The 18471-nt window shown below is 35.3% G+C and overlaps 3 protein-coding genes across 4 annotated transcripts in view; 1 reads left to right on the top strand and 2 right to left on the bottom strand.

Annotated features, from left to right (window-relative positions):
- The window catches only part of LOC141483432 (uncharacterized), a 392800-nt gene that overhangs the window by 241265 nt on the left and 133064 nt on the right, over positions 1-18471 (top strand). The gene's annotated exons all lie outside the window — the stretch shown is intronic.
- Positions 1-18471, bottom strand: part of Hus1-like (Hus1-like checkpoint clamp component) — a 52665-nt gene that overhangs the window by 23529 nt on the left and 10665 nt on the right. The window lies entirely within an intron of this gene.
- Positions 4668-16716, bottom strand: LOC141483428 (uncharacterized). Of its 2 annotated transcripts, none has more exons than XM_074178074.1 (2): positions 16636-16716; positions 4668-8496 (listed from the first exon to the last, which is right to left on the bottom strand). In XM_074178074.1, exon 2 carries the CDS (start codon positions 8493-8495, stop codon positions 4704-4706), a length of 3792 nt encoding a protein of 1263 aa, XP_074034175.1. In that variant the 5' UTR covers position 8496; positions 16636-16716; the 3' UTR covers positions 4668-4703. The 2 variants fall into 2 exon arrangements, with proteins under 2 accessions (XP_074034175.1, XP_074034174.1); XM_074178073.1 differs by lacking the exon at positions 16636-16716 and adding an exon at positions 15079-16598.

Here is an 18471-nt window from a genome sequence, read left to right as displayed (position 1 = left end):
TGTTTTATTTGTATTTTGTAGGGTTTATTAAAACATAAACCTGGGTTCAATTGCATCACTGGTTGCCTGCAGCAGAGGTTGCGCAGTAAGCGCTTCTCGCCATAGGCCCAGCCTCAATTGACCCATTCCTACTTCGAAGTTTACACCAGCCGTACGCAATCGTACCATGGCCATTAGCAACCTCCTTAACGTACAGGTCCAGAGGGGTCAGACCCGTAATTAATTCCATTGCCGCAGTAGATTTTGTTGTCATGGCTCCTGTGATGTTTAAACAAGCCATTTGCTGTATTTGATATAATTTCAGGATAGCCGTTGCTTCTAGAACTTTCGGTCCCCATGCAATGGCTCCGTACGTTAACATAAGTATTATTATTGCAGTGTAGATCCAGGTGACCACAAGGGGTGAAAGACCCCATGCGCGTCCCACTGTTCTCCGACATTGCTCATACGCCACGTATGCTCTTTTTGCTCTACTCTGTAGATGAGAGTTCCATGTTAGCTTCCTGTCGAGGATAGTACCAAGGTATTTTACCTCTTCAGAGAAGTTTAGTTTGCTTTTGAAGATTTCGGGAGGTTTTAAGCCATCTGTCTTCTTGGGAAGGATCGACAGTTAGTGTTCCTTACACCATATTTCTAAAATTTGAGCCCATCCTGCGCTCTATCGCACAGTGTGTTCACAAATTTGCCGGTTTGCAAGATAACTATGTCATTTGCATATGCCATTGTGTAAAATCCATTATTGTTGAGGTGATTAATCAGGGTATCCAGAACTATGTTTCAGAGAAGGGGTGATAAGACTACTCCCTGATACTTATTGCTCTACTAGAGAGCATCTTGAGTATCCATTCTCCTACTACCAGGGGTACATTCCTGGAGTTTAGTTGCTGGGTAATTGTTGGAAAGGTTGTTTTATAAAACGCTCCCCCGATATCTATGAATATACCCTGGATTCTTTGTTGTCCAATGATCTCTCGATTCTGCCAACCACATGGTGAAGGGCCGAATCAGTAGACCTTCCCGGAGTATATACATGCTGATTTGGATGAAGTGGGTTGTGAACTAGTACTTCATCTCTTATGTACCGTTCACATAGCCTCTCCATAGTTTTTAAGAAGAACGATGTGAGACTAATTGGTCGGAATGATTTTGGTAAGGTGTAGTCCATTCTACCTGGTTTTGGTATAAATACTACTCGTACTTCTCTCCACTTACTGGGAATATATCTCAGAGCTAGAGAGGCTCTGAATATTCCAACAGGGTGCGGCATAAGAATATCCAGTCCCCATTGAAGAAGGGCTGGTTATATATCGTCAAGTCCTGGTGACTTGAAGGGGGAAAATCCCGACATGGCCCTCATATTACAGAAACAATCTTTGGAATCTATTCAGAACACATTCCCCCACACTAGTGTTTTCAGACTGGCTCATCAAGCAGGGGATTATACTTATTCCAAAATCAGAAAGTATTCTCATTTGTTCCCAATAGAAAGCCGACTTATTATCAGTTCTTTTCAGACTTATCTCTGGAGATATAGACTGGTAACGACATCTAAAGATGCTAAAACTGGTAACCTTTTTCTAGCAAACGAACCTAACTCAATTTTTTTGGTGTATCTCCGACTGTTTAAGAGATCATCGGCTTTATACATCAGATCTCCTACAAAGTTTCATCACTAGTTATTTTGTTTATAATATAGATATTGGTTGTATAATAGTTGTACCACATATTAATTGTTACATTTATTGATTGTAAAGGGTTGAGTTCCGTTCAATGAAATAAATAAACCCTTTAGAACTATAATAATTCAGATATGTAAATATGTATATTTTTGTTATGTCCACTGCAAAATTCAAAATAAACATATTATCATTATGAAAAATAGGAAATAAAACTGTTTTTTAACACTGTATTTGTAACTGGCGTTTCGTCCTAAACTCGTGGTTAATAAATGGTATGAAACAGGAAATTTTATTTCTCATTGTTCATGATGATCTCCTATTACGAATCAACGACTACATCCATCATTTTATATCATCATTAATTTTAATCGTGTGAGGAAGATGTGTTTGAACGGCGTAGGTCTGGCAGCTCTTCCATCTTGGGCTACATGGTAATAATATTCCCACAATTGGTATACGAACAAAAATCTCTCCCTTCACGCGCGTTCCACTAACCAAGCTAGCATTATCAGGAGGTGTAAGACCACCTCCTGATTGTGCTAACAACATCGAGAGACATTATTTTTGTTCTAGTTTTCAACAGTATTGACATAATTGAGGTACAACATTAAAACCACTATTTCATGGAATAAATATAAACGATCGTAGTTATTCAAATATTTTGAAGAACTCCTGATTCTTAACATAAGCCTAAAACAAGTCTCAATAGATATTATTGGTCTTGAAATGACTTGTTCATTAGATATTATTTCATCTGCAGTGATTCGTATGTTTGAACAATCATATCATTTTCAGAAATCATTGTTTAATGATAAGCATTCTGAAGATCAACAGTACTGATCGCATTGTATTTCGTTTTAGAAATCATTCCTGATTTTAGTTCATTCCTACTTAAGCTTATAAGTAAATAGGCTGCAAGAGTTCTGGCTCATTCCTTATGGAAATTAACATGGAAAATGGCTAAGGTTCATTCTGCAATTTTTGGTTCCTTTCAAGGTCACGCGTACGGCAGAGAATGGCGAGTACACCAATCAGAGCGCTCCAAATTGTCACGTGACCCAGATGCATCGTCGCGAGTACACCACACTGGCGCCACCTATGAGTCACTAGCTGAACTATCTATTGGTTGAAGAAGGACACTGTGAACACTAATCCTAGCGCCACCTATGAGTCACAAGCTGAACTATCTATTGGTTGAAGAAGAACACTGTAAACACTAGACATATGGGTGTTGTCACGCGACGCAGTATGCGCAGTTGCCGGTTTTATGATGTCTGTCAATACGGATCGGTGTCTGTGCAACTGTCAAATGTCAATGAGGGTGCAGGACGGTGTCTGTGAGGGGGAAACGTGTGACGTCATCGACGCAGGATGGAACGAGTATAGTAGCGATTTAAGCGTAGAACTCCGCCCCTCGGCCCCCTTGGTACTTCACCTAACCTATCAGCTCCCTCGGCCCCCTTCAGTCACGTGATTTTAATTAAAAAAAGTTTATAGTTATGAGATTCGAACCTGGGTCGTCCGCGCCGTAGACATTGTCCTTAGCCTCTACACCATCGTAAGATATTGAAGTTAACTGCGAATGTTGGGTATTTACAGCGTTAGTTTTGTCGGGACCGAAATTGACTCATTCATTATACTTGACAGCATTTTTATTTTTGATTTCCATAGAATGTAATTGTCATTATCATATTGAAGATAGGAAAATATACTTAGATTTGGGAAATAATTAATATTTCATGTAAAGAGGTGCATGTGTGTGTGAGAGCGAGAGGCGCGTGTGACGTAATCGATGCACAAATTTACGTGGCTTTGCGTATATTGAGAGATTCATTTGAATAATTTATGGTACAGAATTGTTTCATGTCCTGTTATCAGTAACCGCACAAAAATAGGCGCTCGATTCATCGATACAAAAGTATATGGAAACACCAAAGTTATAGAACACACAGAGTCATCTATGAGTCACTAGCTGAACTATCTATTGGTTGAAGAAGGACACTGTAAACACTAGACTCATAAGACGGCATCTGTCAAATGTCAATACATGCCAGCATGGCAGGTTCGGCGTTGCCAGTTGTACAATAAATCAATGGTTATGGAGTAATGTAGCGTTGCCGGTTTTGGAATTAATCGTGAACGACTCGATGAAAATTGGAAGCGTGAAAGTGATATATTAATAATAATGAATCAGATTAAAGAAAAAATATGACAACCTGCGATCCGTCATTGTATACGGGGTGTCTCAAAATACATCATTGAAAACAAACATGACGTCGAAGTGTACAGGGTGCGTCAAAATATACCATTTAAGAAAAAACATTACAGATTAATGAGGCTGTATCGTTTCAAAGTGTGATCCCTCAGTGTTACAAGGTATCTCAAAATACATCATTGAAAAACAAATATGACGTCGAAGTGTACAGGGTGCGTCAAAATATATCATTTAAGGAAAAAAACATGTCGATTTGAAATATGATATTAATGTGTATACAGGGCGTATCAAAATACTTTTGTGATAATACCTGCATAATACGCATACCAATACCAATGCATAATACGCGTAAACATTATGATATACAGCAAGGAATTCATGTCAAGTTCATTGTGTGAAGAAGGTATATGACAACTGTTGAAGTTGACCGAGTATAAGAAATTCTGTACATTCCTCCAAAATGACAATTTGCAAAGTCCGTTTCCACATCACCCAGGAGGTAGGACTGCGCATGCGTTATCTTTTTTTTTATTGTGGAAGTTTCCCCAGTAGGCATATCATAACCACAAAAAAAGTGTCTTTGAAGTTACTGCTTGTGCACTAATACTTAAATTTTGTAATTGTAGGGGGAGTGTTCAGAAATACCTAATATCGAATTTACATCATGGCCAATGAGATTGAAAAAAGTTTTACATGCAGGCGTTTCCAACATTTGAGAAGTAATAATTTTTTAAGAGATTTATCATTGCGGGAGTGAGCAGAAATAGTCAATATCAAATCATACATTTTATTTTAATGAATTTACAAAGTTATGATATATCCATTTCTTCGGCTATGCAATAATGCCCCCATGGTAAAGTTTCATCAGAATCGGGTATTAGATATCTTTTATCATCTTCAGGGGAAAGGGCGATCTTCTCCTGGACGATGGAGTGCACTTGATATTTATCAGAGCGAATTAGTCTCTGAGTGACACTCATACATTTCCAATTGTTGAGACATTCTTCATAATCATCAAATGTGATTGTGGTTTTCACAACCGATGTTTTAACTCCCTTCGCTTTCTTGGTGCTCCCCAAATTCTTCAATTCCATCGCAATTTCATCTTCATCATATCCCTCATTCAGCAATTTTTTTCTTTCCTTCTCATAATCACCCTCAGTTGTTAGTACCTTTGTTGCATATAATTTAGAACGAAGTCCAACATAGTCCGTCATCGGTACGCCATTGTTCTCGTCCTTCATCATACCCAGCACTTTTTTATTCACCAAAGGAACGTTGAACTGATTGTTGGATGGATAATCCGAAGTATCGAAGCGTTGATGACAGTCTCGCTTCATTATCTCGTAGGGGTCTTGTCGCAGCTCGTATATGAGAGAATCGGTGTCGGTATACATAACGGTACAGCCGTCTCCGAAACGCTCCATCATATATCCATAGTGGAAGTCATAGATGGTTGTCTTTGCCAAATCCAAAATAGCTTGTCCTACATATATAGGCTTGTTTAGGAAAATTTGCAGCTTATTAAGCTCAACAGCCACCAAGTTTTCATTGAATATGGTGCAAGATTTGAACTCAGGCTTAGCAATGTAGGCTCCTGCTCCATATCTACCACTCCATTCGGTGAGAAGTCTGATGTTAACCCTTTTCCGAACGTTCTCCATAGTTTTACCGAAGACTGCATTGTTCATTAACTTGTATAAATTTTTTTCAAACTCGTTTGATGCCTTTGCGCGTAACTTTGTATTTAAATCGATATAGGACTTCAGCCATGGACTTTGATTAAATTTCAACACTCGATGGATTTTCTTCAATATCAATCCATGTGCTAAAGCCTGCTTCAATGCTCTGTAATGTATGATATATTTCTCCTTCGGTTGTAAAGTAGACATCAACTTTGAAAGCTGTTTAGCTTTTACTGGAGGTTTTCTCGTCTTAGGACATATATGTTCCGGGCAAAATGGTAGATCTTTATGTTTGTCATGCAAATGCTGGGGATATTCCAAATCAACTTCCAAAATGTATCCTTTATCGGCATCATCAGGAATTTGAGTGATATCTATGTTGGAATCTGTCCACTCAAAGCCTCCATATGGAAGATATTGGCTCATTGCCCACCCATACTGATTGTTGACATCATAGTACATCATGAATGTTGTTGGTTTGGAAGGATCGTAATTGTTGATGTACTTGTTATTTGCATGCGATCTCCTTTTTGAGCAAACTTGGCTGAGCCCCCCTCGTATTCCACGCTCAACAAAGAGGAACATATCAACATCGGTGAGAAGTTCCAACTCAATCCCTGTATACTTCAGCATAGCATCCCACGTGTAGCCGGGTAACGTGAAATAATGTGCAGGATCGAGTTTATGTGAGTTGAGGATGCAGGTTCTGAACATTTCGAAGACATCAGCTAGCAGGAGAATATCAGTTTTCATATATAAATCCACATAATCACCTAGATTCTGACAGTTGAAGGTGATCCATACATCCTGAGCTCGTTGATAAAAACGTCGGGGGCAGGGTTTATTTTCCAGTTTATTATAAAACTCATCCTGAGATGGTAAAGATGGTTCATCGAATCGACTAAACGAATCTATATAATCATATGGCATAACTCCTTTCTTCGTTAAAAGTTTGAAGTGTTCCATAGGCATATCGGCAAACTGTGACTTTAGATTGGGGAACTCTGGAAGATACGATGCTAGTTTATCTAATGAAGAAGCCATGAAACGGAACGAGTCGATGAATCTGAATTGAATTGGTGTATCGTCAACGTGTTTTGTGAAGGAAATATACTTCTCTTTGGTTATCGGGAGTAGATCAACCTTTCCAGCCATTCTTGTAGCAATGTCTCTAACGATGAAGTGTGCGTCATATCCACTCAAGTTATGAAAAACAACAGGAACAGTATGAGAGTCCTTATAGTTGATATTACACCCCTTATGAGCAGCTCCCCGATAGTTATTTCCGGAAATCAGATGGTTGTGATCTCGAACCTTCTCACATTCTGGGGTGAAAGGCTGCTTGCAAATATGACAGTGTGAAGTAAGTTTGAATTGTGCTTCTTGCATCCAGGTCATATTGATATTATAAGGACACCAAAATACTGTAGCCATATCCTCAGCTAGTTGAGCCATCTCATCAGCAAACCACGTCATACAGTCTGGTCCACGATGGGATTTATAAAACGAGAGCGAATCATCGTAGTAGCATTTCAAGTAGTAGCCAACTGCAGCAGGAATATGATGCTGAGGTTTCTTTTTATCTCCAGTGGGTTTCAAAACACTTTCCAAGTCGGCATAAACCATGAATGGGGCCCTTTCTTTGTTTTTGAAATTTTTAAATTTCAAAATATCTTTTCCAGGCTCTGGCATCTTTATAGCTGCTCCATTCATTTTCACACAATCCTCAGTATGTTTCTGTAATTTCTCTTGGGATCGAAAGTAATGTAGGCAGCGATCACAAAAGGACTTTTGACCATTTTCCTTACTCAACTGTTTCGATATGAGCCTTGATAAGTTCTTTATCCATACGTAGTGATAGCGGACTGCAGTTTCAGATTCATCATAATTGTCTTGAATCAGCAGTAAGTTCACATGTCTATCTTTCTTTACCATTGTGAGATATGTAGGTAGGGTAATGAACGTTTTACATTTCTTTTGAAGGATGTAAACATTGATGGAAACGTTATTCTGCTTCTCAAATTTGGGGATCTGTTTCAAAGTTATAGGGAACTGGATACCTTTCAGCTTCAATACCGTTGAAGAGTGGGGATAAGATGAAGTACGATCAGCATTTTTCTGCACAGGATACAGAGCAGAAATGACAGCCCAGGTGAAGCAAGCTTGGTCATCATTTTTAACATTGATACATGCATGCTTCTTTCGGATCTGAGGTGGCAACTCAATGTAGGAAGAGCCAATCTGAGGAGTAAACTTGTTGATGTTAACACCCAGATTAACCACTTTTTTCAGCGCCCAGCCGGAATCACGTTCTTGGAACTCCTCGAGATCTTTCATTATTGGCTCAATAATGTTATGGTGGAACCATTCATCCAGATTGGTGTCTCGGTAAATTGGGGAGTTAGAGGTGGTGAAATACTTGTGATCTCGTAGTACTTGCGCCCCTTTCGCTATTTCAAATTCACCACAGAAAATCATATTAACTTTCACAAATTCATCCTTTTTGAGGGCATCATGAATGCGGCGTTTAAAGATAGCATTTGAGTCAATCAAGAAAGACCTTGGGTCCTTATGTTTAAGATTTGAGATTACGCCAGACTGGATTCGGCTACTGAAAGCTGAGTCAGTGTCATCCCAATGAACACGATTCCATGCTGTTTCATGTCGAGAAGAATGCCCTGCCCCCTTTTTCTGCATATCTTTGAATTCATTACGCATCGTTGTAATGTTCCTCAAACACGCTTCTAAATGTTGCTTCTCCCCCACAGAAGTTGCATTCTTCATCGCTTTGCGAATCTTCCTCATACCCTTGGTACACTCGTCAAGGCCCTCTTGAGCAATCTTATCATCATAATTTGGGGTTATGAGCCCCAGGATGGTGGTAATATATCGCACAAGATCAGCAAACATTGACATGCTGTAATTACAAAAAAGTTAAGTGTTGAACATTCAACGTTCTAAAGAAGACTAATGAATAGCGCAAAGCAACTGAATACATATCGCTAAACTACATATTATACTGCTTGATATAAAAAGGGGGTGGGGATAATTGAGGGTTTATTTCATAAATAAAATCCGCATCACTCAGTTCATACCCAGCTATTATCAAAGATGGAAGCAATACGGTTATTTTTCGGTCATCAAGCTGCTAAGAAAATTAGACAGTTGAATATTGAAAGTGATTTTATTCGACAGTGGTATTGCGATAAAACAATCTCCTGTTACATTATTTACGTCAACGATAAACCAATAGCATTTGCGCTGCTGTCAACCATGGATTTCGACCCTTTGAAAAAACATTCTAACCCGAAAACTCTCAATTATATTCATACGTTGGAGGAGTACCGCAGAAACGGATATGCTACAAAACTTATCGCTCACATTAAGAATCACGAAGAATTTACAGCTTTTTGCAGTAATAAGGAATCTGAATTTTTATTTGAAAAATGTGGTTGTATATATTGGGATATAATGATGTGTCCAATGTTTAGATATCCATAATAAAAAAATATAAATATATTAGACTTTTTTTTTTCAATAACTTGACAAAAAATTTTAATATCATTCCTATGCAATTACACTGTAAGAATATGAACCAGTAGATAAGGAGATTCATTGAACCAATGCCTTTGCAGAACGATAATTATGATTGAAAATTAATATTTTATCATTTTTACTCCCTCTTGAGTGGGATATGAGATATAATAATTGACATGAATTTATATGGTGATGTAATTGAATGCTCGTAGGTGGGAGTGGTTTTCTCCTAACGATATTCAGACTTTGTCGAGATTGAACGGCCAATGACTACCCTCAACGAGCGCGGTATAGTTTGGTGTTGCGCAGTTACGCTTTGCGCAGTATGGCTTGGTTCGGTGTACTAAGTATCAGTTTCGCTAAGCGCAGTTGGTCAAGTATGTGGCGGTTAAGCATATATAGACTTGTTCAATGAAAATAATTTAGTTGCAGTCAATATGTCAGATAACACGACATTCAATAAATGCGCGGCGAAGGAACCAGTTCCCCAACAAAAGGGGATTTCAGAACAGCAAAGAACGATCGAATCTGATATATATGGGCTCCGTTTCGAAAATGGATATGTTATTGGAGATACCCCTGTACAATATGAAAACGATGAACTTGTTATAAAAAACGAACATTTCAATCTTTCGCAAGGACTACTTCAACTATTATTGAAACGTGTTCCTCGACATTATACAGCTAAAGACTTGATTGTATACAAAAATATTTTAAGAATCACCAATGCCCACAAACAAAGATATAAATCCAATGGACCAGTGAACGCCAACCGCTCATGGAAGTATCGAAACATCATTTCATTATTGTTTCCACCAAAAAGAAGAAGGAATACTCAACGCAAAACCCACAGTGAGCAGCGCATAAAGAATACTAATATAAAAGCTCACAGTTATGTTGATGACGTAGAACAACAGGGTAATTCAAAGTCAAGTAGTTCCAAAGGAGAAAATGAAATAATCGTGACTCATAGATTATGTAGAGGCCCTCTTGTATTCAATACATATTAAATATTGCTCATTTAAAATGTGTTTTATTCCAATCATAGTTTTTTACCAACAACCTCTTTTCGAATAATGAGGATGCATAGAGGAAACGTTTTACTTTTCTCAACATTTGCGAATGCACACTCACCAACCCCTTTTTTTTATCAGATATAAAAATCATTGATCAACGTTGTATGTTAACATAATTATTCAAAACTCATTAGGGAATGTTATTTCGAATCGCTAGTTAATATTCAGTACAATTAGTCCTTATAGTTGAAGGTTTCCATTCAGAGAATATATTGTGTATATTTGTAGTTTTTGTAGTGACATATATCAATAAAAATGTTTTGAAGTGAACAAACAAAAAATGGATGTAAGAATGAACTCTGCTTACTAAAGATGAATAATGTATTAAAACATGAGCTCATCTGAATGGACATCAATTAAAATTTTGAATGAAGCGGAGAAAAAATTTTGTATTGAGGGATCACACATTCGAAACTGAGGTCCTCGTCATCCTCCAGTCGCCATGTTTTTTGCAGACGGCCTGTATACATTGTTTTTTTTTCAATGGGATTGCACACGGAAAACTGAGGCTTTCATCAAACTCCAGTCGCCATGTTTTTTGCAGACGGCCTGTATACATTGTTTTTTTTCAATGGAATTGCACACGGAAAACTGAGGCTTTCATCAAACTCCAGTCGCCTTGTTTTTTGGAACGTTCTGTATATGATTTTCTTCTCAATGAGACGTCCTGTATACTTCGTTTATTTCAATGGGATTGCACGTTGAAAATTAAGGCTCCCGTCACACTCCAGTCGCCTTGTTTTTTGGAACACATTAATGCAGGCATGTTTTTTTGGAATGATGAATTTTGAGACATCATGTATACATTGAGGGATCGCACGTTGAAAACTGAGATCCGCGTCATCTTATATTATCATTTTATTGTATTATATTTTGAAACACCTTGTATAATTTTTCTTTTAACAAACGTCAATGAAACATCCTGTATACACTTTTTTAAAAGGTCATGCTATATATTTTTCACTTCAATGCGACATCTTAGACAATTTTTAATTAAACATTTTCTCTCTGCTTCGAACGAAGCAGAGAGAAAATGGTGCATTGAAACACGACTTTGGTGCAATTACGCATATAGACTTGTTGGAGTGAAAATAATTCAATAAAATTGTTTGAACTAAACAATGAAAAATGTTGTATCGAAATACAACTTCATATGGATAGTATCATGCCTAAATTATGAGGTTTTCAAAATTGCCTTGAATAATCGTTAGCTAAAAGGATGTGTATACATATAAACAACTAGAAAAATACAGTTCTTTAATAAACTTCAAGTAACAATTACTCTGGATGAAAACCACTTTTTATACCTGACTTTTATCAGGGAAAGGTGGATGAAAATCATTATTTATACCTGACTTTTATCAGGGAAAGGTAGGTTCTTCTAACACATTTAAAAAAAAAAACCTGAAGTTTTCGAATTTACCTAATGGATTTGTGAAACACGTTTTGTCATCGCTGTGTAAAAGTGCTGAATATAAAAGTTCTTGATGACAAAATGATGCAATTGTCTCATGGATACTAAGAGTAATATCTTAATTCTGACTTTTCGAATTGCAAAAGTTACACGAAAAAACTTAGTACGCCGAACCAACCCATACTGCGCAAAGCGTAAACTAAATAGCGATAAAAATTATTTCATTTACACATGAAAAATATTTTCAATGTTCCTTTCCTCTGTTGAATTTTTAATAAATATTTGTGCTTTTACATTTCACTTTTTTCACTTCCCACTCCTCAGTAACAGCCCTATTATTTTGGTTTATTAATCGTCATAGTACACAGTTTCAAACTTTATCAAAGTCTTTATGAGATTTTCAACATGTTTGTTATTTCTTCATCATCAGCACACACCGTTTTGAATTCTATTTAAGTCTTCATCAAAGTTATAACATTTTGGTTACTTGTTCAATTATCAAGGACCCCCCCCTGCTTTTTTTATTTGTATCTTTTATCCCTTCTCAGTCCCCATCAAAAGTTATAACGTAATATTTTCGAAACTACTGTGGTACACTATAATTCACATATGTAATTTATTCTTGCTGCATATGAAAATGAAATAATTTATACTATAAAATATTCGTGAAACTGAGCCTTTGGGTATACCGCGCTTGTAATTTATAAAAAGATTATGAAAACTGGCACATCACAATTCACCGATGTAATTGAACCTTGAGGCATATCAAAATGCTATAATTTATACTATAAAAATGTTTATTGTATAAGTTTGAAAATGTCTATATAGGACGAAACTGCAGTAACATTAGCTACAAATAAAAGTGGTAAAGAAGATATAAATTTTCATTTCTATTTCCGTCTAAAACCTAGCAACATTCTAAAAAGTGGTAAGCAATAATTCCCCTACCTACGTAATTGATCCTTGTAACCTACCATAATACCAAGATTTATACTATAAAAATATATAAAAACCGATTCTTGCGAAATACCATATTCATGCTTTCAATATGTGGGGGGTTGATAAACAAAGTCTCCTATTTTTCTTGTTTGCTTTAACAAAGTGTCGTGACATTTCAAGTACATTTGTCTGCGACGGAAAAATATGTGTTCACACAAAAAACATTTGAGCATACATTGGAGACTGTAGTTGAGTTGTGTAAGCAATAGACATTCTGTCACGATTTTTTCTAATATTTATTCAATTATCAAATCAGTTTTCAACAATGCCAGGCTGAAGTTTGATGAACAATTTTTCAAACTGCTATCTGTATATGAAAGTCATAAATGTACCTTAAATTCAATGAAATTTTCTTCTTTGATGTATTAGAACAGTAAAACTCCCTGCACTGTATAATCATTCGTTGTTAAATGAGTACCCAACTAATGACTCATAGCTTTAACCTTCAACGTGATAAAAAATTACTTCGAAAAATGTTTCAAATATATGACTTTAATCAGTATACAAACAACAGCCCAATTCATTGAGACAAAATATTTAAACTGCTACAATTCTAAATATAGCGTATGCATCTCATCTGAGTGCGATTATAATATTTTCAAGTTGGAATATGATTCAATACATACATTTTATCAGTTATAACCGGATAATGTTTGCAGTCAATGATGGCGAAAAAATATACGTTTGTTCCTAAACTTTATCATGAAAACATTTTTGCTCATGAGCGTTCATAATACTTTATTTTCATAGATTTTTTTTCAAATGAACAAAACTTGTTTTGTAATAATAATAACATTTCTAACTCTCATATATACCTACAACATACGCTTATTATGGTAAATACTCATCAGAAAACTACTTTTACGGCTATTACCACGACGAGAATTGAATCAATCAATTTTCAAAACATTCTGTAGTGAAATAGGGCAAAAAAATTTTTACAATTTTCGTATTGTAATTGTTGGAGAATGTTACAACTTGTATTTTTTCCATCAATTTTCATAAATTTGGTTGTGAAATTTGTTATAAAATTAGTTGTAGCTTTCATATTTTTTTCCACATCATAAATCTTGTACTATAATATTGGATCTCCTAGTGAGAAACATTTAACAAGTATCTACGGAAATTTATTTCACTATTCCTCAACTCCTTATTTTATAGTGGAATTTTAAAAAAACGTTTTACAAGTCTTGTTGATTTCTACACCAAATAATTTTGTATGTTGTTTTTTGTTGTTACTTTTCAACTACTATCTACACTTGGAACATTTAAATTGTTACTTGTTACAACTTTTGTGGTTTTCATATCCAATCAGAAGGTTGGTCTCATTATTATGAAAAATTCTACCACTTCATCACCACCTCCATAATTATGATAATAGTTTGACTCCTCTCTCGTAAAATGTTCACCATAGTATTTGTAGTGTATCAATTCGTTTTTTATGTAGATGACCTAATAACCGTGACAATTATCCGCCTCATACTTCCCAATATCATATTTCATTCTCGACTTGAAATGTGAAATGAAACGAGAATTTCTGAATATTCAACTATCTACTATTTGAAACCAAATTTCACATTAAATTTCATAACTATTTCCTGAACAACTCTAATCAAAATATATGCTAATATCGTAGATACTATAATGAGAATTCTATAAAGATTAAATTCCATTTGGTATGGCTAAAAAATATACGTGTTTCTGAACTTTATAATGAAAACATTTTCCATCGTGATCATTCATAATACTTAATTTTCATAAAGTTTTGTCAAATAAACAAAAATTCTTTTGTAATGATAAACACATTTTTTTATTCTCATATACACCTATTATGGTGAATACTCGTCAGAAAACAACTACTTCTTCAGCTATTACCACGACGAGAATTGAATCAATCAATTTTCAAAACATTCTGTAGTGCAATTGGGAAAACACTTTTTTACAATTTTCGTATTGTTGTTGAAGAATGTTCCAACTTGTATTTTTTAAATCAATGTTCATAAATTTGGTTGTGGATTTTTTTATAAAATTAGCTGTAGCTTCCATATTTTTTCCACACCATAAATCTTGTACTAGAATATTAGATCTCCTAGTGAGAAACATTCAACAAGTATCTACAGAAATTTATTTTACTATTCTTCAACTCCCTATTTTGTAGTGGAATTTTGAAAAACTTTTCATAAGTCTTGTTGTTGATTTCTTCACCAATTAATTTTGTATTGGAATTCTTGACTAGTGTTGAATTCTATAGTTTTTTTGTTGTTACTTTTCAACTACTATCTACACTTGGAATATTCAAAATGTTATTTCTTACAACTTTTGTGGTTTTCATATCCAATCAGAAGGTTGGTCTCATTATTATGATAAATTCTAACCACCTCCATAATTATGATAACAATTTTACTCCTCTCTCATAAAATTTTAACCATAGCATTTGTAGTGTATCAATAAGAGTAAATTTGAATCTACTCACTTCTAATATTTTATTCTTTGGATGTCACCTCAAATATGTTCTTGGATATGTCACTAATGCACACCCACACACACCCACACACACACACACACACACACACACACACACACACACACACACACACACACACAAGTCACTCGAATTAAAAGGGTTTCTCAATACGCGTCAACAGGGAATAGTTATAGCCATAAATAATTCTTTAGCGATAAGTGACTTCAGACCCCAGATATATGCATAAATACATGTTGCCAAGTTTATTAGCGAAACATCCTAAATAACGATCAGGTTTCCAATCAATTTTCAAACGGAAGCTATGAAAAGACGTACTACTCGATATTTCAATTTCCCAAGTCGTCGAATGATAAATACGATTTCACTATAAATAATATATTAACCAATCGATGGTTTAAACATATAAAATGGAAATATAAAATCATAGTGTTGATGAAAAATACATCATTGATTTGATCTTCTATAAACAAAAAAATTAATTATATTTTATTCTATCAAAAATCGGTTCTAGTTCATATCATAAACGATTTTTGATCTTTCCGTCATGCGTTATTTGTTTGAGACGTTTTTTGAAGCACTAAGCCACTCTGTATACGCGTATTTTGCATTGTTTTACTCACTATCAGGTATTGTCAAAAAGTATTTTGATACGCCTTGTATACGTTTCTTCTGTAAAAAAATCAATCGAAAATTTCCTTAATCTAAGACGTCCTGTTTCATAAAACATGATATGAAGTGCTCTGAAACATATGCACCGTTGTCATATATTTTCTTCACACAATGAACCTAACATAAATTTCTTGCTCTATATCATGAAATTGAATTTCAGGAAATCCACCTGCGAGAAACCAAAAATAAAAAAACAATGTTTCAAATTATACGAACACTCTCTCAATAAACGACAACATGAATGAAAGTTATTCGTAACTTACTATGCGTTTTATTCAACTAGAAAGCTGCTCACAAAAGCTGCTCTGTTTACTACATTATAAATGTGTATATAGACAAGATATGGCATTGTCAAAGGCGACTAGATAAAATACGAGAAAAACTCTTATTCAGCTTGGATGATTTTCAAGTAGAATTCATAATCACGTTTCCCGATTCTGAGGCTGCCATCTAACATCAAAACAAATTGTGCGGTACAATAATTACTGTAAGAGATAGTATTCGAGAAAAATGGATGTCAGCAATTACCGGTTCTTATCTTTTATTCATTATTAAAGATTGAGAAATATCAGTAATTGTTATTTCTTATCTTCTGATGTATGTAGGATAAGAATAGTTGCCCAGGGTTGGCTTGAGGAATACGTAAATACCTCTGAACCGTTTTGTATTACAAAATAATTGAAAAAAACGTTAATCCTCAAAAACTATGTATAGAAAAACACTCAAGTATATTTTGGAAAATTAATGATAATTCAACAACAACTCTCACGACCTTTGAATTAAATTAAATTTGAATAAATTCTTTTGTGAAAAAGTCAAAAACGTATAAAAAATCTTGCAATAAAAATTCATAAAGTGAACATGAAAAACACTTACTTTCAGATAAAATCGTTGCACTTGTCACTAGTATCACTGATACAACTAACTCATCATTTTGCCTCGCAGGAGGTATTTATAGCAAAATAAGTGATGACATATTTCAAAACCAAATGAAGAGCCTTTGTTCCGTCGCTTTGAGAACTGCATATCTCTGGGTGCTGATTCGGCATTGACAGTGATCAATGTCACCTTGGCTAAGAATATGAAAATAGGTGATGACATATTATGCAATCAAACAAAGAGCCTTTGTTTCGTCACTTTGAGCCACGTGTCTGGTTTTATCAATAAGTGATAGCGATAATGCTGCATACCTATATTATATATTTTTACCAACTTGAAATAAAACAAAAAATTTACTGTTTCAACTAAAATATTCATTTTTTTATTAAAATTCATAATTGTTGTACAAGTCTAATTAGAATACATACTGACATCGTAGATTCTATGATATCTCTATAAACGTCAAATTACATTTGTGACTTCTTTTCCTCTTGCCTCGTTGTGTGTTCTGGAACAAATTCAACAGTTTTTTTAATGACGAAGATCTTGAAATATATTTTTCAATTCACATTTGAATGGTGTATCCTTTGGAATTGCGCCTGCGCAAATATCCTCATTGACTGATGTCGAACGAATCGATTTCCATTGTTTACACTAGCCTTCGGGCATATTTCCTTGGAATTTCACCCACATTCGTTTACATATTGAACAGAAATTATTTTAGTCGGAAGTACAAAATTTGTTTTTCAGCATCGTTGACGACATATTCTACACTCTGAGGCTGGAACACTTTGTCTTGAATGTATAAATTATTCAACTGCTTGAGAACCATTTTCTTTTCCTCATATAATTGAATATCTTTACTTATTTGTTGGACATGTCTCTCAAATTCCTCTACTTTACGTCTGTATACTCTAAAAGCCATTATAATACTAATTTTTGTTTACCAACGACGTACGGAACATCGTTTTCTTTCGAAACTTATGCAAAACAACGTATTTTGAAATGTCATTGTCGAATACTTCGCTCTCCCATTGCCCTCACGTTGAGTCCACAACGCTTAACCTCACGACACTTTTGGATCTCCTCTTTCTCCTGATGATGCTAACTTGGTTAACAAAGATACGAGACGTAGTGCCCTTTTGGCATGTTGGAATACTAGACTTCTGTTGAACCGACATGTTTTTTCTTAAATGGTATATTTTGACGCACCCTGTACACTTCGACGTCATGTTTGTTTTCAATGATGTATTTTGAGACACCCCGTATACAATGACGGATCGCAGGTTGTCATATTTTTTCTTTAATCTGATTCATTATTATTAATATATCACTTTCACGCTTCCAATTTTCATCGAGTCGTTCACGATTAATTCCAAAACCGGCAACGCTACATTACTCCATAACCATTGATTTATTGTACAACTGGCAACGCCGAACCTGCCATGCTGGCATGTATTGACATTTGACAGATGCCGTCTTATGAGTCTAGTGTTTACAGTGTCCTTCTTCAACCAATAGATAGTTCAGCTAGTGACTCATAGATGACTCTGTGTGTTCTATAACTTTGGTGTTTCCATATACTTTTGTATCGATGAATCGAGCGCCTATTTTTGTGCGGTTACTGATAACAGGACATGAAACAATTCTGTACGATAAATTATTCAAATGAATCTCTCAATATACGCAAAGCCACGTAAATTTGTGCATCGATTACGTCACACGCGCCTCTCGCTCTTACACACACATGCACCTCTTTACATGAAATATTAATTATTTCCCAAATCTAAGTATATTTTCCTATCTTCAATATGATAATGACAATTACATTCT

The sequence above is a fragment of the Leptinotarsa decemlineata genome, unplaced genomic scaffold (genome assembly GCF_025532065.1).
Source record: "Leptinotarsa decemlineata unplaced genomic scaffold, Ldec_3_MD MMD2_tig00003348_RagTag_RagTag, whole genome shotgun sequence".
Classification (NCBI taxonomy): domain Eukaryota; kingdom Metazoa; phylum Arthropoda; class Insecta; order Coleoptera; family Chrysomelidae; genus Leptinotarsa; species Leptinotarsa decemlineata.
The sequence above is the reverse complement of the archived record's forward strand: the minus strand, read 5'-3'. Positions and strand labels throughout refer to the sequence as shown.

Coding starts and splice junctions, on each gene's coding strand:
- LOC141483428 (XM_074178074.1), bottom strand. CDS start 8,495: ATGTCAATGTTTGCTGATCTTGTGCGATATATTACCACCATCCTGGGG.